Source organism: Mobula hypostoma, chromosome 26 (genome assembly GCF_963921235.1).
Source record: "Mobula hypostoma chromosome 26, sMobHyp1.1, whole genome shotgun sequence".
NCBI lineage: Eukaryota > Metazoa > Chordata > Chondrichthyes > Myliobatiformes > Myliobatidae > Mobula > Mobula hypostoma.
In genome coordinates, this window is record NC_086122.1 from 4,780,670 (window position 1) to 4,804,640 (window position 23,971).

At 43.9% G+C, this 23,971-nt stretch overlaps 1 protein-coding gene across 4 annotated transcripts; it reads right to left on the reverse strand.

The window, feature by feature from the left end:
• Positions 1–4,058: 4,058 nt before the first annotated feature.
• Positions 4,059–13,799, reverse strand: LOC134338099 (C-reactive protein-like). 4 transcript variants are annotated; one of them, XM_063033636.1, is made up of 4 exons: positions 13,764–13,799; positions 13,611–13,686; positions 12,556–12,631; positions 4,059–5,483 (listed from the first exon to the last, which is right to left on the reverse strand). In XM_063033636.1, the coding sequence occupies exons 3-4, from the start codon at positions 12,617–12,619 to the stop codon at positions 4,867–4,869; spliced, it is 681 nt and encodes a 226-aa protein (XP_062889706.1). In that variant the 5' UTR covers positions 12,620–12,631; positions 13,611–13,686; positions 13,764–13,799; the 3' UTR covers positions 4,059–4,866. The 4 variants fall into 4 exon arrangements, with proteins under 4 accessions (XP_062889706.1, XP_062889709.1, XP_062889708.1 ...); XM_063033639.1 differs by lacking the exon at positions 12,556–12,631 and having other exon boundaries at positions 13,764–13,793; XM_063033638.1 differs by lacking the exons at positions 13,611–13,686; positions 13,764–13,799 and adding an exon at positions 12,739–12,864.
• Positions 13,800–23,971: the final 10,172 nt, after the last annotated feature.

Consider the following 23,971-nt stretch of genomic DNA (forward strand, 5'->3'; position numbering starts at 1 on the left):
GATGATGTAAGCAATTATCACATTTTTACATAGAACCCGTAATGAATTATTTAAATAAATCAAAATGCTCAGTCAGCCAATATATATATATACAAGATTATTCAAATCTAACTAAAATATTAAATGCATAACACTCCTCCTGATTAGCTATAAAAGTGTGTTGTGAGTGTTGCTTTGACCCCAGCATCTGCAGATTATTTTGTGTTTAAAACTCTATCTCAATGTAACACAGCCACCATATAGAGACATCCACAGCATAGTAACTTTTACATTGTCCCAATCAGTCTTAAAGATTTAATCACAGTGGAGAATTTTTTACTCTTGTGGGATAATGTCTTTCCAGACAAGGAGGATCACTCTGTTTGGGACGTGTGATTTGTGGCTGTGAATACAATCTCAGGTTCTGGAACCTCCTCTGTGTTGGCTGTCGGAGTTGACTCAGACTGCAGGAAGTGGTTCTGTCAGCTCTGGACTCCTTTCTTCTCCTTTTCCCTCTCTGGATCTACTTTGATTCCTTTCTTTTTCTTTCTCACATTCCTTCTCTCCATCTCTTCCTTTTTGTTCTTCTTGTTTGTGCATCTTGCTGTTGAGAAGGTGCATTCAGTTCCCTGGAATATTCTCTTATTAATCCTTCTACTTCTCCCTGTACGAACTGATCTCTCCTTCTGGTTTCCACATCCACAATATCTTCTGATGAATCCTCTGTTTTCGAATCTCCATTGACTCCTTTCTTTTTGGCCTTCCATTCATCCATTGGGCTTTGATCTTTGTGTTTGCTTTTTCAAGCAGCTTTTGTCTTCTTCTTGAAGTTCATGCAATAACCTGAATGCACAGAGAGGAGATTCTGATTCTTTATACTGACAAAAGTCAAATGTTGCAAATGGCAACTTTCCTGAAGCTTGTTGAACCCTCTTCCAGCCTAAAGCAAAGCCCCATTTCACATGTAACTGTCTGAGTGACACAACGGAAGCTTTCTCAGATATGTTGCTTACAAAAACTTCTGTATTTGGACCAGTGCTTTTGTCACTTTGCTGCTTCCTCTGAGTTGCCAGGTCCTTCCTTGGTCCAATATGCTTTGCAACCAGAGGCATAGAGATTGACTCCAGTACCTGTTTGTCCTCAGTTGGGCACGGTGTTCCGCATGGAGACAGTTGTGGCATCATCCAGTACCTTTCTGAATTCACTTTCAGATGGCTTCATTGCAGGTGATGTGGCATGCAAATGGTGGGGGGATCTCCAAACAAGTTGTGGTTGTCTCATCTAATCACAACCCAACAATGCTGGTCCTTTTGTTTCTACCACACGCAAGCTCAATGTGGCTTGTTGGTTGTTGTGCTTCACAGTTCTGGATGTCATTCCCACAGGCAATATTTTTTCTCCAGTATAATTTCTCAGTTGGATATCTGCAAGCTTTAGTTTAGTATCTTTGAAGTGCTATTACTCTCATTTTGTGGACTGACTGAAACAGCTGAACCAGTGTCCCATTCCATTTCAATTAATTTGCCATTCACTTCTGGTGTAAATCACATTGCTTGTCTCTCGATAATTTTTACACTGTAAATTTCAAGGCTACTGATGCACTATCAATTACTGCAAAAGACTGGAAGTAGAGTAAATGCTGAAAGACTTTTACTAGCAGTAAAATGTGGCCTCCACCATGCTGAGTACCTGGCCTGGACTGAGAGGTGGAGCAATGGCCCAGTCGCCTTTATTCCCCACAGGAGCAGTCAGCAGAGGGGCGTGTCCAGACAGGTAACCCAGTTACAACATATATATAACCATATAACAATTATACGGTATACCACAGCTACGCAATCCTGTGTCACTCTCATCATTGCCAGATTTTTCATCAACAGCGTTCAGATTAGTGCTTTTTTTGAAACTGTAACTTGACTTTTTATCTTTTTCTCTTCCCTGTGCTGTCCATTTATTTTTGTCTGCCTGACATACTCTTTGCATATGTCCTACTTTATTGCATTTTCTGCGAGTGTTGCCTTTAAATCTGTATTTATTTGGTGTATGTGAGCCCCTGATGCAACAGCAACCAAATTTGTTCAGCCAGGCCAGTTTCTGTTTGGATTTAGCAATTCCTGACTGCGTCCCAATTGCATCTCTGTCTGCGGTTTCCAGCCGATGAAAACTTCAGCCAACTGCATAGAACCCATCTCCTGCCGAGTGAACAACGGGGGTTTGTAGAAAGCATCGGCCCCGACTTCCCCCTCCCCAAGATGACACTGTGTTTGAGGCCCAATCCCCCCATATACAATATAATAAGCACATATAGAATATCAACAAATTTAACTGCTAAATACTCTGGACCCTTCAGTCCATTGAACTCTCCGGTCAACCACGACAGAGTTTGTCTTCTGCCGAGCGAAGCACCGGGAGGGCAGCACCGACTCCGTCCTGGACGCCGCACCACACCGCCCCCTGGTGGAGCACACTAGCTTCGACGGCTCTCACCCCTCTCCTGGCGGCTGCTGACAGGCAACGCCTCGTCCTCACTACGACCGAGGCCGTGCAGCCTCCCTGCCATCCACTCCTGCCCTCAAAATAGATCAGCAAATCAAACTTGCAGCCTATCACTTTCAGGGACTCCTTATCTCATTTATTGATATCTACTGCTTATTTTTATATAATGAAGATACTTCAGCAAGAACAGAGCATGACTGGGTGGTGATGGTCCCTGATGATGATTGCTGCCTTCTGTCAATGTGCTCAATGTGCAGCTCTTTCATTTTCTCCGCCAACGAGCAACTCGCTGATGGTGTGGACGTGCATGGTGTGGACGTGCATGGTGTGGACAAGTTGTTAATGTAAATCGGGGTCTTGTGATCATTAGAAATATGTTTACATCGGACGGTAGAGCCTATTGTTAAACCCGTAGAAACCACTGCAACCGAATGCGCCACCATCTTACCGTTATATGTTGTTTCACGTTATATGTCAATGGTTTGGGTGATGAAACCACTACTGCCACAACTCCACTGCTCCCCCCCCAAAACCATTCTTTGCTCAGCTTTTTGTTGTAACCAAGAACCTGTCTTCAGTTCCCAATTTAAACTGGAAGCAGTAATCAGTCTGAAGTTAAAAGCACAGCTTTGCAAACAATAGTGTTACAGAAGGGCTGCTCACTCACAGAGGGGAGCTGCTGCTGAGAGATGGGAGGGGGGATCCATCACTCAGCTGTGGGTATTGACAGCTGGACCTCACCGCAGAGAATAGACAGGGAAGTAAGCTAATCTTTGGAGAATAGGTTGGTACAATATAACCTCCGATAGTGAGAATACCTGTAGATACCTGTATTGGATAGGACGTGAAATCTTATTTGGAATTTAGGGCTTTGTGGAGAGTGAACCCAATACCATCACAGGATTTAATGCTGAGGCTTTATAAGGCATTGGTCAGACCACACTGGGAATATGGTGAACAGTTTTGGCCCCTTATGTAAGAAAGGATGTGCTGGCATTGGAGAGGGTCCAGAGGAGGTTCATGAGAATGATCCCGGTAATGAAAGGGTTAATGTACGATGAGTGTTTGATGCTCTGGGCCTGTACTGACTGGAGTTTAGAATGAGGGGGAATCTGATTGAAATGTATTAAATATTGAAAAGCCACAATAGAGTGGATGTGGAGAGGATGTTTCCTGGAGATGGGGAGTCTAGGACCAGAGGGCATAGCCTCAGAATAGAAGGACATCCCTTTAGAACAGAGATGAGGAGGAATTTCTTCAGAGTGTGGTGAGTCTGTGGAATTTGTTCCTACACACGGCTGTGGATGCCAAGTCATTGGATATTATTAAAGCTTGGGTTTTTGATTAGTAAGGGCATCTAAGCTTTGGGGAGACGAAAGGAGAGTGGGGTTCAGAGGGATAATAAATTTGCCATAATGGAATGGTGGAACAGGTTTGATGGGCTGAATAGCCTAATTCTGTTCCTATGTCTGATGGTCTCTTGTGTTGATTTAATGATGGGAATGGAGAGTGAGCTGAGCTTTCACTGAAGACCATACACAGACACACACACAGTAATTACCACACACAAGATCATTTTTGTTTTGATGCTAATTTACTAAACTGAAAAACAGCAGTGTTACAGTTCAATCCCAGTCACCTGAGGCACAGTACAGTCTGTGAGCTTTCCAAAGCTTGGTGTAACAAACAATGTGACAGAGAGAGAGAGAGAGAGAGAGAGAGTCACAATAATAATTCCCATCAGCACAAACAAAGTCAAGGGCAGGATCACCTTCCACCACAGGGATTTCCCCACAGTCCATGTCTGCCCATCACCACCCCTGCCCCAGACACTTCATTGTCTGCCTGTGTGTGTCAGGGTGAGGGCAGAAAATGTCCCTGACACTGCTCTGTGCTGCTGCACCTTTTAACTGGGATGAACTATTCCCAGTGGGATCTGAGGAAGGGTCCAGCAGAATGGATGAGGAGAGGTGTCTGGTTAAAGAGGGAGGGCTCGTCTGTCCTGAGCAGTTGTTGTAATTTCCTTGTGTTAAGTGAGACTCAGTGAGTGGGATAGTACTCTGGAGTTTACATCTGCAGACCCCTGTAAACATCCTTCATAGTTCTCTGCACCCCATCCATCTCCCAACGTGTGACAGAGAATGACCGAGACCCTTCTGCACTGAGTCTGAGGCCATTCCCCAGTCAGTGAGGGTTGATGAGCAACTGGAAGGACTCACTGAGTGGTCCCTTACCCAGACATGAACAGCCCTTTATTCCAGAATCAACTTCACTATATCTACTGATCATCTGACTTAGAGAGAAAAGATCACAATGGAAGGTCATATTCAGTAAGACCGGCTTGTGGAGAAAGTGCTCCCTGTGAACAGTTGTATTCTTTTTGTAGCCAAGACACTAAAATATGCAGTCATTATTGTCTTTGATTGTCACCATCCCTCCTGATTCATAGGAAGTTATTCCCCAGTTGACGATGTTGCCTCCGGTACAGAAACATCCCTCATTTGCTGTCTCAATCTCACTGGTTTCAAGCACAAAATCCCACATATGAACATCAGTTATTTCCCCAACAAAGGACTGAGATTTGTCAAAACCTCCTCCAACACTGTCCTGATCCTGACCAAGAATAAACTGACCAGAACCTTTCACAACCCAACCCTTTCCACCAATCTTCTGTGAAGAGTGTTTCCCATTTTCCCAGATGGTAACCAAACCCTCTGTAGATTCCCAGGTTACACAGATGTGCCTCAGCAAGGCATCCATTTTTGGAAGGGAAAACTGTGTTTCATTACTGCTTAAGTTCAGGGAGATGCCTCCATTAGCATAGTACCAAATCAACAGTTCATTGGTATCCCTCGACGATGCATAGGAGAACAAACTGTAACCACGGGTCAACTCAGAGGCTGCCCTGAGGCAGACAGTAAAGGCAGTCAATTCAGTAAAAGGCGATGAGAAAACTCTGACGTAGCTGTCACTTGTTTCCTTTTCAAATTTCAGTGATTTCCCGACCAGACCTGCAAAACATGAAGATTTAGATGTGAACACGAGAAAATCTGCAGATGCTGGAAATTCAAGCAACACACACAAAACACATAGGCTTTGTCGGGGTCTCAGCCCGAGATGTCGACTGTACCTGTTACTATAGATGCAGCCTGGCCTGCTGCGTTCCACCAGCATTTAGTAAGAGTTAGATGTGGTTAAGTCACAGTTTGAAATGTCACCAATGGTCTGTGTTTGTGAGCTGAGACACTGCAGTAACTGGTGACCAGTATTCAGAAAGAACAAATCCCTTTACTCAGAGCAGGAGGAGTTTGTGACGTGTACTTGGCTGGAGTTTGTGGCCTGGTGAGGAAGGAAGTGTTATTGGACTTGATTTTGGGATATTAAACAGAACCAGTGCGGCCCCCAGAAGAGGCCTGATCATCCAATTCAGATGCCATGAAGTTGGGCCCAGCCCAGATGACCTTCCAAAGTATCTCCACAAACACCTGGGCACTGTGAAATCAGTCCCACAGACAGATCATGCAACAGACTGCACAGTGGCACTTGCTAAATCCCAGCCAACAGACAATGTTATAGACACAAGTAAATCTGCAGACACTGGAAATCTTGAGCAGCACACAGAAACTGTTGGAGGATCCGGTATTGGAACTTCGGGACCAGTGATCACAATGCCATAAGTTTCAATATAATTATGGAGAAGGATAGGTCTGGACCCAGGGTTGAGATTTTTGATTAGAGAAAGGCTAACTTTGAGGAGATGCAAAAGGATTTAGAAGGAGTGGATTGGGACAAATTGTTTTATGGGAAGGATGTAATAGAGAAATGGAGGTCATTTAAAGGTGAAATTTTGAGGATACAGAATCTTTATGTTCCTGTTAGGTTGAAAGGAAAGGTTAAAAGCTTGAGAGAGCCATGGTTTTCAAGAGATATTGGAAACTTGGTTCGGAAAAAGAGAGATATCTATAATCAATATAGGCTACATGGAGTAAATGAGGTGCTTGAGGAATATAAAGAATATAAAAAGAATCTTAAGAAAGAAATTAGGAAAGCTAAAAGAAGATACGAGCAACGCACATCAAAGTTGCTGGTGAACGCAGCAGGCCAGGCAGCATCTCGAGGAAGAGGTACAGTTGACGTTTCAGGCCGAGACCCTTCGTCAGGACAAGAAGATAAAAGGTTGCTTTGGCAAGTAAGGTGAAAATAAATCCAAAGGATTTCTACAGTTATATTAAAAGCAAAAGGATAGTGAGGGATAAAATTGGTCCCTTAGAGAATTAGAGTGGTCAGCTATGTGTGGAACCAAAAGAGATGGGGGAGATTTTGAACAATTTCTTTTCTTCGGTATTCACTAAGCAGAAGGATATTGAATTGTGTAAGATAAGGGAAACAGCTAGGGAAGTTATGGAAATTATGATGATTAAAGAAGAGGAAGTACTGGTGCTTTTAGCGAATATAAAAGTGGGTAAATCTCCGGGTCCTGACAGGATATTCCCTAGGAGAGAAGTTAGTGTAGAAATAGCAGGGGCTCTCACAAAAATATTTCAAATGTCATTAGAAACGGGGATGGTGCTGGAGGATTGGCATATTGCTCATGTTGTTCCATTGTTTAAAAAGGGTCCTAAGAGTAAGCCTAGCAATTATCAGCCTGTGAGTTTGACGTCAGTGATGGGTAAATTGATGGAAAGTATTCTTAGAGATGGTATATATAATTATCTGGATAGACAGGGTCTGATTAGGAACAGTCAACATGGATTTGTGCGTGGAAGGTCATGTTTGACAAATCTTACTGAATTTTTTGAAGAGGTTACTAGGAAAGTTGATGAAGGTAAAGTGGTAGATGTTGTCTATATGGACTTCATAAGGCCTTTGACAAGGTTCCACACGGAAGGTTAGCTAGGAAGGTTCAATCGTTAGGTATTAATATTGAAGTAGTAAAATGGATTCAGCAGTGGCTGGATGGGAGACGCCAGAGAGTAGTGGTGGATAACTGTTTGTCAGGTTGGAGGCCGATGACTCGTGGTGTGCCTCAGGGATCTGTACTGGGTCCAATGTTATTTGTCATATACACTAATGATCTGGATGATGGGGTGTTAAATTGGCTTAGTAAGTATGCAGATGATACTAAGGTAGGTGGTGGTGTGGATAATGAAGTAAGTTTTCAAAGCTTGCAGAGAGATTTAGGCTAGTTAGAAGAGTGGGCTGAAAGATGGCAGATGGAGTTTAATGCTGATAAATGTGAGGTGCTACATTTTGGTGGGACTAATCAAAATAGGACATACGTGGTAAATGGTAGGGCATTGAAGAATTCAGTAGAACAGAGGGATCTAGGAATAATGGTGCCTAGTTCTCTGAAGGTAAATCTCATGTGGATAGTGTGGTGAAGAAAGCTTTTGGTATGCTGGCCTTTATAAATCAGAGCATTGAGTGTAGGAGTTGGGATGAAATGTTAAAATTGTACCAGGCATTGTGTACAGTTCTGGTCACCGAATTATAGGAAAGATGTCAATAAAATAGAGACAGTACAGAGAAGATTTACTAGAATGTTACCTGGATTTCAACACCTCAGTTACAGAGAAAGGTTGAACAAGTTGGGTCTTTATTCTTTGGAGCGTAGAAGGTTGAGGGGGACTTAATAGAGGAACTTAAAATATGAGGGGAATAGATAGTTGACGTGGATAGGATTATTCCATTGAGAGTAGGGAAGATTCAAACAAGAGGACATCAACTGAGAGTTAGGGGGCAAAAGTTTAGGGGGAACGAGGGGGAACTTCTTTACTCAGAGAGTGGCAGCCTGTGTGGAACAAGTTTCCAGCAGACGTGGTAAAGGCAGGTTCGATATTGTCAATTAAAGTAAAATTGGATAGGTATATGGACAGGAAAGGATAGGAGGGTTACGGGCTGAGTGCAGGTCGGTGGGACTAGGTGAGAGGAAGTGTTTGGCACAGACTAGAATGGCAGAGATGGCCTGTTTCCGTGCTGTAATTGTTATATGGTTATATGGTTATATGAACTCAGCAGGTCAGGCAGCATTTTGACGTGAAGAAAGGTCTCAGCCAGAAAGGTTCATTTCCCTCCGTTGATGCTGCCTGACCTGTTCAGTTTCTCTGGAATTTTGTGTATGATAGACAATGTGCTGGACTCCCCTTTAGGTGCTGACTTCCATACAAAGATATGGAATTATGTGAATGTACTACAGGTGCAACCAATCGAGATTAAGCAAGAGCTGGTCTTCAATTCTTCATGTAAATTGCAAGCAGCAATTGATTTGAAGTCAGAAGGACAGCTTTTATAAACAGTACTGTCTATAGGGCACACACTGCGTCCCATAGCAGGGAGTGGTTACACAAGGGATATAGTTTGCAAAGTGGAGTGACCATAAGATGTTCTTGCCTGCATCAACCAAACAGAAGACAATGGAGGGATTGAATTGGTCTTTATCAAGCCGCCAATACTCCTTGAGCTATTTTGCACCATTGCGACTGTTCAACACCATCATCCCCTCTGTACCAATCAACAAGCAGCTGGAGGTCAGACAACAGCCAGCCCAGAATGTTGCCTACCCCTGCCAGCCATTTACACTGATAAGTACAATCCATAAACCCTTCACTCCGGGGAGAAGCAGAGCATTGTGTCTGAGCTATCCTCACTTTCATAGAACATACAACAGTCCAGCTCGGGATAGGCCATTCAGCCCACATTGTTGTGCTGCCCTTGGTTATGATTCACACAAAATGTTCCCCTCCTGTTAGACCTTCTTCCCTTATTAGATCCCTGTCTCCAGCCATGGCCTGAGAGGGCATCATCTCCTTTACCCCAATGTCTTTTCCAGCAGTCCCTTGCTTGGTGACCCGGTCATTAGCACACAAGACCAGTTCTCCATCACAATCCTAAACGGTCTGTCCCTGGAACATAAAATGCTCACAGTCCTGGACGTCACTGGTGTTTTTTTTCAGGGGTCTGTCCCACTACCACCCAAGTCCCAATTTGTTTTATATGTCAGGGATTATTCTGGAATTATGAAATTATGTGAATATAGCAGATATTAGACCATAAGACAAAGGAGCAGAAGTAGGCCATTCGGCCCATCGAGTCTGCTCCGCCATTTTATCATGAGCTGATCCATTCTCCCATTTAGTCCCACTCCCCCGCCTTCTCACCATAACCTTTGATGGCCTGGCTACTCAGATACCTATCAATCTCTGCCTTAAATACACCCAATGACTTGGCCTCCACTGCCGCCCGTGGCAACAAATTCCATAGATTCACCACCCTCTGACTCAAAAAATTTCTTCACATTTCTGTTCTGAATGGGCACCCTTCAATCCTTAAGTCATGCCCTCTCGTACTAGACTCCCCCCTCATGGGAAACAACTTTGCCACATCCACTCTGTCCATGCCTTTCAACATTTGAAATGTTTCTATGAGGTCTCCCCTCATTCTTCTAAACTCCAAGGGATACAGTCCAAGAGTGGACAAACGTTCATTATATGTTAACCCTCTCATTCCCGGAATCATTCTAGTGAATCTTCTCTGTACCCTCTCCAACGTCAGCACACCATTTCTTAAATAAGGAGACCAAAGCTGCCCACAGTACTCCAAGTGAGGTCTCACCAGCACCTTATAGAGCCTCAACATCACGTCCCTGCTCCTATACTCTATTCCTCTAGAAATGAATGCCAACATTGCATTCACCTTCTTCACTACTGACTCAACCTGGATGTTAACTTTAAGGGTATCCTGTATGAGGACTCCCAAGTCCTGTTGCATCTCAGAACTTTGAATTCTTTCCCCATTTAAATAATAGTCTGCCCGTTTATTTTTTCTGCCAAAGTGCATAACCATACACTTTCCAACATTGTACTTCATTTGCCACTTCTCTGCCCATTCTTCCAATCTATCCAAATATACAACATCCACTACATCTCCCTTGTCTAGCCTACCGGTAATTTCCTCAAAAAATTGTAATAGGTTTGTCAGGCAGGATATTCCTTTAAGGAATCCATGCTGAGTTCTGCCTATCTTGTCATATGCCTCCAGGTACTCTGTAACCTCATCCTTGACAATCGACTCCAACAACTTCCCAACCACCGATGTCAAGCTAACAGGTCTATAATTTCCTTTTTGCTTCCTTGCCCCCTTCTTAAATAGTGAGGTGATATTTGCAATCTTCCAGTCCTCCGGATCCATGCCAGAACCTATCGACTTTTGAAAGATCATCGCTAATGCCTCCGCAATCTCCACAGCTACTTCCTTCAGAACACGAGGGTGCATTCCATCTGGTCCGGGAGATTTATCTACCTTTAGACTATTCAGCTTCCTGAGTACTTTCTCTGTCGTAATTGTGACTGCGCACACTTCTCTTCCCTGCCACCCTTGAGTCTCCGGTATACTGCTGATGTCTTCCTCAGTGAATTAATTCAAGATGGAACGTCTTCAGTCTTAATTTAAATTAAGAGCTGTAATCAATCTGGAGTTAAAAGGACAGCTTTGCCAACATCATTGTCTACAAAGCACAGGTTTCTGGCTACAGCAGGGGGCTGGATGCTGAGAAATATGGTTTGCAAAGTGAAGTGACCGTGAGACATTGTCATCTGCATCAGGCAAACGTAAAACAATGGGGTTATGTTCATCTGCCTGTGTCAAGCCAGGCAACATTATTATTTGAATGTGAATTTGCATTTATTTAAATCTTACATCTGTCCCACAATGTGAAGGAGTAAAAATCTTTGCGTTATGGCTCCGTTGCAATATACAGACTGTGAACTTATAAATCTCGCAAACACAAGGAAATCTGCAGATGCTGGAATTTCAAGCAACACACATAAAAGTTGCTGGTGAACGCAGCAGGCCAGGCAGCATCTCTAGGAAGAGGTACAGTCGACGTTTCGGGCCGAAACCCTTCGTCAGGACTATGAAGAAGAGCTAGTAAGAGATCTGAAAGAGGGAGGAGGAGGGGGAGATCCGAAATGATAGGAGAAGACAGGAGGGGGAGGGATGGAGCCAAGAACTGGACAGTTGATTGTCAAAAGGGATATGAGAGGATCATGGGACAGGATGCCTAGGGAGAAAGAAAAGGGGGAGGGGGGGGAAGCCCAGAGGATGGGCAAGGGGTATAGTGAGAGGGACAGGGAGAAAAGGGAGAGAGAGAAAAAGAATGTGTGTATGTAAATAAATAACAGATTGATATCAAGATACAACACATCTTGTCCCAGTTTACCTGACCTGTCACCTCCTCCTTCTCTTTCTTTCCCAATCAGCTAAAACTAGACATTCTTCACTACTGGAAATAACTTTAAAAGGATTGCAATAATTTCAGTGTAATGAAGAACAACAGCCTCTGGGAGTTGATCATTCACTGTCGGATTTGGGCATTGTAAATGATCATCAATGTTGGTCACATCCATGTTTGGATAGTGTACCCACTCTTATCAAGTCTAGATACAGAATGATACATTTTAATTTTTTACATCAGTTGTATCTCACATCCGAAGAAATAACTGAAGATAAACCAGAAATTTCTGACGAGTGTTTCAGGTGTGTCATAGATGTTGGTATCTTTTTGCACTCCACCTGGCTATGCACCAAACTGAGATCTTTATGGATGATCTGGGGGAGGTACTGGGAAAGATTCTGGGGATGGATTTCCCTCTGGACCCAGAATTGTTTCTTCTGGGGAACTTAGCAGTTTTGAAAATTAACCTCCCCAGGAATAAATCCAAATTTATTAAAATTGCGTTGTCAGAGGCCAGGAATTTATTTATTTTAAATTTTTAAAATTACTATGTCCGTTATTATAAGCTAGTTTCTTTAATTTGCATTTCAAACTGACTCTGAGAGCTGGATGCCTACTCTTTCTTTTTTTCTCTTTTCTTTTTGCTTCTCTCCGTTCTTTCCTCTGCCTTTTATGTTTCTTTTCCCTCTTTTTTTCTAATGAGGGGAGATGGCGTTCAGATAGGAGTTTTTTTTTCTCTTGGACTTATTAATGTATTTGCATTTTTTTTCAATATGTATTAATTGTTGTATTAATTGAGTCCTTATATTTCTTCTTTAAAAAATTAAATAAAATATATATAAAGTTCATACCTTCACTGTCAGATCCCAGCAGGTAAATGCAGACCATGAACACAATGGGGATGAAGTAATTCATCCTGTCTCCAGCCTGTTAAAACAAAGCATCCCCAATTAACTCCCATTCGTGTGTGACAGCAACACCCAGATAGTCCCTCTGGTACTCACTGTGATCCGTCTCCAACAGGTCAGCCTCACCTCAGGTGCATCCAGTACTCTGGGCACAAACAGCTGCAATTTATATTCTGCTGAGCTCGGTCAGTCAATTGTAGGAAGGAACTGAGGGGCAGAGCAAACTCTGCTGCTGTTCAATGCTCAGAGAACTGTCACTGGCCTCAGTGTTTACATCAGCACTTTGTACAGTCAGCACCTGAGAATGAGGGAGGTGATGAATTTCATCCTCCCCCAAAGACAGGATTTCCCCCCACCCCACCAACCAGACTAACCCCAGTCATGCTTTACCATCACAGCAGCCAAACATCTTACTATTAAGTGACTGTTTCAGCATTTGATCAAGATACAACATGTCTTGTCCCAGTTTACCTGACCCGTCACCTCTTCCTTCTCTCACCTTCCTAATCAGCTAAAACCAGACATTCTTCACTACAGGAAATAACTTTAAAAAGATCCCAATAATTTCAGTGTAATGAAGGACAACAACCTCTGGGAGTTGATTATTCACTGTAGTTATCATTTTTCATTTCCTACAGCTAATGATTTCATGCAGAACACTGGTTCACACCCAGCAAGGGTTTGAAATGTGTGTGTCCCATTCCTGTAGTAACTAACCAGCTGGGGGAGAACCTGGAATCTCAGGACACAAGATGAGGTCAGATGCCTCAGTGCAGACTGGGAATGGAATCTGGGATCTGCTGTCCCACATGGGGAGAAGCCTGGAGAATGGGGTTGAGAGGGATAATAAATCAGCCATGATGGAATGGCAGAGCAGAATGGATGTGCTGAATGGTTTAACTCTGCCCCTATGTCTCGTGATCCTCAGTACCACTGTGCTAAGATGCACCTTGAATGGTGTTTGCACACAGGAATATTTTGAATCAGAACGTACATACCTGCACTGTCAGATCCTGGCAGGTAAATGCAGACCATGAACACAATGGGAATGAAGTAATTCATCCTGTCTCCAGCCTGTTAAAGCAAAGCATCCCCAATTAACTCCCATTCGTGTGTGACAGCAACACCCAGATAGTCCCTCTGGTACTCACTGTGATCCGTCTCCAACAGGCCAGCCTCACCTCAGGTGCATCCAGTACCCTGGGCACAAACGGCTGCAATTTATATTCTGCTGAGCTCGGTCAGTCAATTGCAGGAAGGAACTGAGGGGCAGAGCAAACTCTGCTGCCGTTTAATACTCAGAGAACTGTCACTGGCCTCAGTGTTTACATCAGCACTTTGTACAGTCAGTACCTGAGAATGAGGGAGGTGATGAATTTCATCCTCCCCCAAAGACAGGATTTCCCCCCACCCCACCAACCCTATCCCTGACTCCATCTGACAGCACATCCAGGGGCTGCTCACTCACTCCTGATCTCAGCCTTTCCCTTTCATCTTTCGTCCCCAGCTTCATTGATTCACTGTCCGTGAATCAGCAGTGATGGGCTGGGACACCATTCTCATTTCCTCACCTGTTGCATGTCCTTCGATCAGATCAGCTCCCATGTATCTCCTGTGAGAGTGAAAATGCCACGTTTCTCCTGACACTCAGAAGGCTGCTCTCTGTTCCGGCTCAGCACTTGAACACGAGCAGTCGAGCTCCAGCCTCACAGCGGCAAACACCCAGGTTTGATGCCACCCTCCAGTACAGTCTGTGTAGGTTGCACATTCTCCTTGAGAATGACTGGTTTCCCCGCAACATCCCAAAGACAAGATGATGGGTTTGTTGTCTGCTGTATATCAGGTGGGTACTGGAGTCTCTCCCCAACAACTGTGGTCCTAATGCCAGACTCTGTGCATCTTGGAGCCTGGTCAATAATTCTCCCTCTCTCTCACCAGCTGTTTGAATATGAGTCTGGGGACTGGAGAACAAATCTTGTTTGTTTTTCACCTTAGTTAGTCATCACCTGTTCCCTGAGTTCAACTGATCCTGTGCAGTTGGTGTAAAACGAGACAAGTTTCAGAGTGGCGTACAACACGGAACTCTTTTCAATGGTGAAAATACCAGCCCTCCCAGTTGTACAACTTATTGCCAGGAATGCTGAAGCTTACAAGAGATGAAACTATACAGGGTACTGGTGAGGACGCACCTGGAGTGCTGTGTGCAGTTCTGGTCTCCATACTTGAGGAAGGGTTTACTGGCTTTGGGGGCACAGAGGAGGCTCACCAGGTCAATTCCAGGGATGAAGGGGTTAACCTATGAGGAGAGTTTGAGTCGCCTGGGACTATACTCTCTGGAGTTCAGAAGAATGAGAGGGGATCTTATAGAAACATACAAAATTTTGAAAGGGATATATAAGATAGAAGTAGGAAAGTTTTTTCCATTGGTTGGTGAGACTAGAACTAGGGGACATTGCCTCAAGATTCAGGGGAGAAGATTAAGGATGGAGATGAAGAGAAACTGTTTTTCCCAGAGAGTGATGAATCTGTGGAATTCTCTGCCCAATGAAGCAGTTGAGGCTTCTTCACAAAATATATTTAAGAAACAGTTAGATAGGTTTTTACATAGTAAGGGAATAAAGGGTTATGGGGAAAAGGCAGGTAGATGGAGTTGAGTTTGCAGAAAGATCAGCCATGATCTTACTGAATGGCGGGGCAGGCCCGATGGGCCAGATGGCCTACTCCTGCTCCTATTTCCTATGTTATTCAGTTCTAAATATTACAAAATTAACAAACAAGTCATTGTCTTTTTTAATGTCTGTAATATAAATATGAAACATCAGAACAGGGAATGACACGTGGGCAGGTTGACAAAGTGAAGCCAGATGACTAGTGGGGTACTGCACGGCTCAGTGCTGGGACCCCAGATGTTTACAATATATATTAATGACTTAGATGAGGGAATTAAATGCAGCATCTCCAAGTTTGCGGATGACACGAAGCTGGGCGGCAGTGTTTGCTGTGAGGAGGATGCTAATCTAAAGAGTTTTGAAAAATTATCACTAATGCATCCACTATTTCTTGGGCTACTTCCTTCAGCAATCTGGGATGCAGGGTGACTTGGATAGGTTAGGTGACTGGGCAAATTCATGGCAGATACAATTTAATGTGGATAAATGTGAGGTTATCCACTTTGGTGGCAAAAACAGGAAAACGGATTATTATCTGAATGGTGGCCGATTAGGAAAAGGGGAGGTGCAACGAGACCTGGGTGTCATTATACACCAGTCATTGAAAGTGGGCATGCAGGTACAGCAGGTGGTGAAGAAGGCGAATGGTATGCTGGCATTCATAGCAAGAGGATTCGAGTACAGGAGCAGGGAGGTACTACTGCAGTTGTACAAGGCCTTGGTGAGACCACACCTGGAGTATTGTGTGCAGTTTTGGTCCCCTAATCCTTGCCATAGAGGGAGTACAAAGAAGGTTCACCAGATTGATTCCTGGGATGGCAGGACTTTCATATGATGAAAGACTGGATGAACTAGGCTTATACTCGTTGGAATTTAGAAGATTGAGGGGGGATCTGATTGAAACGTATAAAATCCTAAAGGGATTGGACAGGCTAGATGCAGGAAGATTGTTCCCGATGTTGGGGAAGTCCAGAATGAGGGGTCACAGTTTGAGGATAAAGGGGAAGCCTTTTAGGACCGAGATTAGGAAAAACTTCTTCACACAGAGAGTGGTGAATCTGTGGAGTTTTCTGCCACAGGAAACAGTTGAGGCCAGTTCATTGGCTATATTTAAGAGAGACTTAGATATGGCCCTTGTGGCTAAAGGGATCAGGGGGTATGGAGGGAAGGCTGGTGCAGGGTTCTGAGTTGGATGATCAGCCATGATCATACTGAATGGTGGTGCAGGCTCGAAGGGCCGAATGGCCTACTCCTGCACCTATTTTCTATGTTTCTATGTTTCTATTTTAAAATACCACTGGGCAATTTTGGCTGTCAATTGAAGTTGAATTCTTATGGTCAAATCCATTGTCCAGAAGAAGAATCTTTACACAGTGATTGCTTGGGAAGCATCCACATTCCAGACTAACTCCAGTCATGCTTTGCCATCACAACAGCCAAACATCTTACTAAAGAATATTTCTAAATACATTTTGGGTGTAAAAAAGTCAGTGCATCAGCTGAACAAGAAGAGCTCAACCAAAATGTCTCACACAGTGTCCAGGTATTGACAGTCAAGGTCTACAGCAGAAAAGACCTACAACACCCTCTTCTGCAGTCCCACCACAGCAAAGACCTCAGTGAAGAGTTGCTACTAATGCCAATCCCATTTGCACAGACATGGACAGACTGAACTTCCATCCATCCCAGGACACACATTTGGCAAACCAGTCTCCACAGTTCAGGACACTCATTCACGAGCCAGAGGTGCATTAGATTTGGCTTGGTATCTGACTCATCACGATCAAGTCACAACAGGATTCAAATTGTTTGACAATCAATCTGCCGGTTATCTGTCCTGGAAGTCAAGCTCTTGCAGTGCTGTGGAAGGTGTAAATCTCAAACCTAGCGAAGAGCTCTACCTTCTCAGTAAATGGCTTGGTGGGGAATCACTGCAATATGCAGGAAGGGTTCAGTCAGTTCACATTAATAATCCAGCTCAGGGTTTATATCTACTGCGGCAGAGGCTGGACAAATGCTCTGGCTCTCCAGAGGCAATCGAAGAACCTCTCTTCAGTAGACTCAATCATTTTCTAAAGCTCTCACACAACGAACTGTAGAAGCTCCAGGAGCTTGTTGGAACTGAAAGCTACAAAAAACAAAGGTTACTGACAATGACTGAGTTTCATGGACACAGCAAGAGGAATGTGCCCTGTCCGTAACACCACTCGCAGACCAAAGACGTTTTCTGAAGGAGCACTCAATGTTTCAAACCTTGTGCTTCAACAGCACACCAAGCAAAAGACTGTAAAACTCCCACACACTGCAAAGTGTACAACAGTAACAAGCACATATCAACACTTCATTCAGGGCCCCACCTTGGGTTGCCACTGGTTCCAGCACACCCACTGTCATAGTCATAGTCATAGTCATAGTCATACTTTATTGATCCCGGGGGAAACTGGTTTTCTTTACATTTGCTCCATAAATAATGAATAGTAATAGAACCATAAATAGTTAAATAGTAATATGTAAATTATGCCAGTAAATTATGAAATAAGTCCAGGACCAGCCTATTGGCTCAGGATGTCTGACCCTCCAAGGGAGGAGATGTAAAGTTTATTGGCCCCAGGCAGGAATGACTTCCTATGACGCTCTGTGTTGCATCTCGGTGGAATGAGTCTCTGGCTGAATGTACTCCTGTGCCCACCCAGTACATTATGTAGTGGATGGGAGAGATTGTCCAAGATGGCATGCAACTTAGACAGCATCCTCTTTTCAGACACCACCGTGAGAGAGTCCAGTTCCATCCCCACAACATCACTGGCCTTACGAATGAGTTTGTTAATTCTGTTGGTGTCTGCTACCCTCAGCCTGCTGCCCCAGCACACAACAGCAAACATGATAGCACTGGCCACCACAGACTTGTAGAACATCTTCAGCATCGTCCGGCAGATGTTAAAGGACCTCAGTCTCCTCAGGAAATAGAGACGGCTCTGACCCTTCTTGTAGACAGCCTCAGTGTTCTTTGACCAGTCCAGTTTATTGTCAATTCGTATCCCCAGGTACTTGTAATCCTCCACCATGTCCACACTGACCCCCTGGATGGAAATAGGGGTCACCGGTACCTTATCTCTCCTCAGGTCTACCACCAGCTCCTTAGTCTTTTTCACATTAAGCTGCAGATAATTCTGCTCACACCATGTAACGAAGTTTCCTACCGTAGCCCTGTACTCAGCCTCATCTCCCTTGCTGATGCATCCAACTATGGCAGAGTCATCCGAAAACTTCTGAAGATGACAAGACTCTGTGCAGTAGTTGAAGCCTGAGGTGTAAATGGTGAAGAGAAAGGGAGAATAAAAATACCTCACAGCATAGGTGTGCAGAGCACGGCCAGGAGTCAGCTGAGAATCCATCAGATTTAGCTACTTCCTCATGAACAGAATTATGTGGGAAAGGCTTCCAAGGCAAATATTGCTCTAAAATAAGTCTAGTCAACTGAAAAGGACATCTTGAGCAAAAGGTAAAAGCATATGGATGATGAAAGCAATGTGTTGTGGAAGTTCTGATTCCCCATAAACTCTAAATACATGATCTGGAACATCAGAAGTTGCCGGTAGAAGAGCCAGTGGATTTGTCATGGAGCCATTAGGAGGTGAGGTCTGCTTACACTTTCCAACCCTCACTGAGTACGACCATATTCCCGACAACAGAGATGAAATCCCAACTTCTGAAGTTGCACATGGTCATTCACATCTTAATGCAATGGTGGTTTAATAAGTTCCAGGTCATGAGGACATGACTATTTTTGGTGGGAGGAGAATGTAATTCCCTGCTTAAGATTTCTGCTGCTATGCTGTGAGTTATTTTTATTTTAGCAGGTTTTTTTTGCAAAAGTAGTTTCTACTACTAGTAACTATGTTTTGGCTTCAACTAAAAATCAGTATTTATCACTCCTCATAAGAAAGCTGGAGCAATAAAATGTGAATTGCATAGCACCATAACTTTAATGAGTCATTTCACCAAGATACTTCTAAGAATTTTGACGACAAGAGCTAAAAGTAAGATACAAGCTGAAATAGGCAAAGAACAATGTGGTTTTGTGAAAGACAAAGGTACAAGAAACGCAATATTGATGTTAAGGATACTATCAGAACAAGCCATGCAAGTGCAAAAAGGTTTGCTTGTTTGTTTTATCAACTACACAAAAGCATTTGATAAAGTGAAGCGGGGACAATAAGTTATTTGGAATATTACAGAAATCTCTAGATCTGGATTTGAAAGACCTCCGCCTAATCAGAAATCTGTACTGGGAACCAACTGCCGCTGTAAGAATAGATGGAAAAGTGAGTCAGTTTACGAAAATCAAGAGAGGCATTAAACAAGGGTGTGTTTTCTCCCCTGAATTATTTAATGTGTACAGTGAAACAATATTACAGAAACTAAGAGACATCTTGGGAATCAAAGTTGGTGGTGAAAACATCAATAATTTCAGATATGTTAATTGCAAGTACGGAGGAAGAACTACGAAACTTAATTGATATAATTGTTGAAGAAAGTGCAAAAATGGGTCTGTCTATCAATTGCAAAAAGACAGAATGTATGGTGATATCCAAAAAGAAGGAGAATCCTATCTACAGGCTGAGAATAAACAGGGAAGACATAAAACAAGTACAGAACTTTTGCTACTTAGGAAGCTGGGTGGCATCAGATGGCAGGTGCGACTTGGACATCAAAAGAAGAATAGGGATGGCAAAAGACACCTTTATGAGAATGAAGAGTATACTGACCAATACTAGACTAGGCATGACAGCCTGCCTCAGAGTACTGAAATGTTACTTTTATCCTGTTATGTTATATGACTCAGAATGCTGGACAATATCTAGTAACATGAGGAAATGAATTGTAGCAGCAGAGATGTAGTTTTTGAGGAGGATGAAACAAATATCATGGATGAAACAAATATCTAATGAGGATGTCATGAACAGAGCAAACACAAAGAGAGAAATAATGTAAGAGATCATGAAAAGGCAATGTAACTTCATTGGACATGTGATTAGGAAAGAGGAGTTAAAATGTACGGTAACTATGGGAAAGATTGAAGGGAAGAAAACAAGAGGAAGACAAAGACAAATGATGATGGAGACAGCAGCCAGAGAACTGGAAGTGAATACCAATGAACTGATCACTTGACCCAAAACAGCAGTGTGTGGGCCATGGCAGTCAAAGCTCAAACTGGGCATGGCACCTGATGATGATGATGATGATAAAGATAAGGAGAAATGATGTCCAGCCTAAGAATGTTGTGTCAGCCAATCAGGATGTCTTGGTACGTGTTGTAACTTTCTGCCCAGTGGAAATTCGGGAGAGCTGGGCAGGATCAGATTTCTGAAGGACAGTCGTCTGGTTTGGGTTCTTTGGGTGGGAGCTGCTGAGTGGGGCACAAGGGAGGGTGCCACAGAATGCTGTTCTGGGAGAGAGTCGTTGTAAGAAGTGCTTTGTGAGATGAATGGCTCCAAGGAAGAAGTGCCAATACTCCTGAGAGAGCCAGTTCATTTGAGATGGTCTTCGAGGGAGGTTCAGACTGTTGCTGGTGTCGTTCACACAGAGTGTGGGTTCAGTGTGTGAGGAAAGTGATATCCTTGTCAACTCCAGAAATGAACTCCAATGTTTATGTGCACATTGGGCTGGTTTAACAGTAAAGGACCTTGTATTATATTTCCCGTCACTGTAAATTTGTTCAGTATATTTCTTTATAATTTTATGCCGGTGTACGATCTGTTAATTTTCTGGCAAGCGATAACTTTACATGGAACAGTATTTACACAGCATTAACAACAATCAATGTTCCTTAATCAGAACATCCCAACTTACCTATTTGGTTGAATCCCAAATCATACCGACCCTAGATGTATATTGTTTGTGAAAGGTGGCCTTCTCACCATTGAGTCACGTGGCTGTTAGCAGAGTTAGCTCACGAGCCAAGTTTGCATATAAGCCCTGGTGAAAGTTTGCATACGAGCCCCAGTGAGAGGTTTACATGTTTATAATAAGATCAAACGTACACAGTGATAAATGAGACAAATTTGCATATGAGTCCCAGTGAGAGGTTTACATGTTTATGATAGTATTCAATGTACAAAGCGATAAACGAGCCAGGTTTTCATTCAAGCCGTGGTGAGAGGGTGACATGTTTCTAATAGGATCCAACGTACAAAGGGAGAAACTCAGAAGAGCCAATGGAACTATGTTCATACTGATCTCAACCTGGCTGGTACAGAAGCCTGAAGGCACACACTCAGCAATTCAGGAACAGCTTCTTCCCCTGTGCCATCCGATTCCTAAATGCACATTGAACCCTTGAACACTACCTCACTTTTTAAAGATATATTATTTCTATTTTTGCACAATTTTTAATCTATTCTATCTACATATATTATAATTGATTTACATATTTATTTATTTACATATATATTTAATTTTTCCTATATATTAAGTGTTGCATTGAACTGCTGCTGCTAACAACAAATTTCACGACACATGCCAATGATAGTAAACCTGATTCTGATACCTCAGGAGTTTGCGAAGAGTCAGCTTGACATCTAAAACTGACAAACTTCTATAGATGTGTGCTGGAGAGTATAATGATTGTCTGTATCACAGTCTGGTATGGACACACTGAGGCCATTGAATGGAAATTCTGCACAAAGTCATGGATATGGCCCTGTCCAACATGGATGAAGCTTTCTCTACCATTGGGCACACCTTCACAGAGTGTTGTCACAGGAAAGCAGCATCCATCATCAGGGACCTCCACCACCCAGGTCATGCTCTCTTCTCCCTACTACCATCAGGAAGGAGGGACAGAGTCTCAGGACTCACACGACCAGGTTCAGGAGCAGTTATCACCCCTCAACCATCAGAGTCTTGAACCAAAGGGGATAACTTTACTGAGGGCTCACTTTCAAGTGCTCTTTATCTCATGATCGTGATATTTATTGTTTATTTACTTAATATTATTATTTCTTACTTTTTGTATTTGCACAGTTTGTTGTCTTTTGCACATTGGTTGAACGCCCAGTTGGTGTGCTCTTTATTGATTCTATTGTGGTTATTATTCGATGATGGACTTATCTCAGGGTTGTATGTGCTGACGTATATGTGCTTTGATAATAAATTTACATTGAACACTCATCTCCATCCACTTTTTATTTGCCCTTGAAACAGCAATATCAGTGAGTCTTAAATTTTTGTACATTTAGGAACATTTAGGACGTATGTTTGGAGGAAGAATTTTGTTTATTATGATATCATTGTACTGTTAATAAAAGCCTTTCAGTATTTACTCTACTTCCAGTCTTTTGGAGTAATTGATAGTGCATCAATTTTATTAACAGTAATTTTAAAGCATGGAACACGTCCTGAGACCCGACAAGCTAGACCTCGACCCGCAAACACCTGAAGCCGGAAACGCTTTCGAACTCTGGCTGGCCGGCTTCGAATCATACCTAGAGGAGATTGAAGTGACCGAGTCCACCGCGAAGCACAGAGTTCTCCTCTCCAGGGTCAGTCTGCGGGTCTACTCAATGATCAGAGACCAGCCGAGCTACGACGACACGATGAGCGCCCTCAGAAGACAATACCTGCGGCCGGTAAACACCGTCTATGCGTGACATCGCTTAGCGACGCGGCAGCAGTGACCCGGCGAGTCGAGCGCTGAGTTCACCTGGGTCCTACAGACACTGGTGTGGGCCTGCGATTGCCAGGGGTTGACGGCTGAACAGCATGCGGAGCTCCTAGTAAGAGATGCTTCGTCACAGGGACCATGTCAGTGTATGTGCGCCAGCGGCTGGTGGAAGTCGCCGATTTTACCTTGCGTTCGGCAATTGAGCTGGCCAACACGCTGGAGGCCGCTCTGCATGACTCTGATGCTCTCCAGGCACGCGATCTCCCAACAGCCTCGTGGGTGCCGCAGACCCCGCAACCCGCCGGCGAATCGACCTGGCTGCCGCCAGTCGCGACGTGCTACTTCTGCAGACTCCAGAAGCACCCCCGGAAACGCTGCCCGGCCCGAGAAGCTACCTGCTCCAGCTGCAGAAAGAAGAGTCATTTCGCCAAGGCCTGTAAGTCCCAACCGCGAGCGGGATTGAGCAGCGCCACGTGCGAGGCATGGGGGTCGCCATCTTGGTCGGCGCCACCTCGCACTGCCTACGATCCACGTGTGCTCACCAGGCACCCCACCATGCCGGACCAAGACAGTGACTCAACTCTGGCCTCTGTGACCCTCGACCAAAGTGCTCCCCACCAGCTCGCAAGGTCAATGATGGACATCCTGGTGGAGGGGTGCAGGACAAGCTGCCTGTTTGATACGGGCAGCACGGAGAGTTTTATCCACCCAGACACGGTGCAGCGTTGCGGACTCACGATACGGCCGGTAAGCCGAGGGTCGCCATGGCTTCCGTGTTGCATACAACAGACATCCGGGGGGTTGTGTAGTGATGCTAGTGGTGCAGGGCACAGAATATCGAGACTTAACATTACTGGTCGTGCCTCAAATGTGTGCCCCTGTGCTATTGGGGCTCGACTTCCAGAGCCACCTGAAAAGCGTGACAATGAAGTATGATGGGCCCCTCACACCAATCACTGTCGTAATTCCCCAGTTTTGTAGGAATACGTCACATACCCCGCTACTGAGCACACACACACACCGA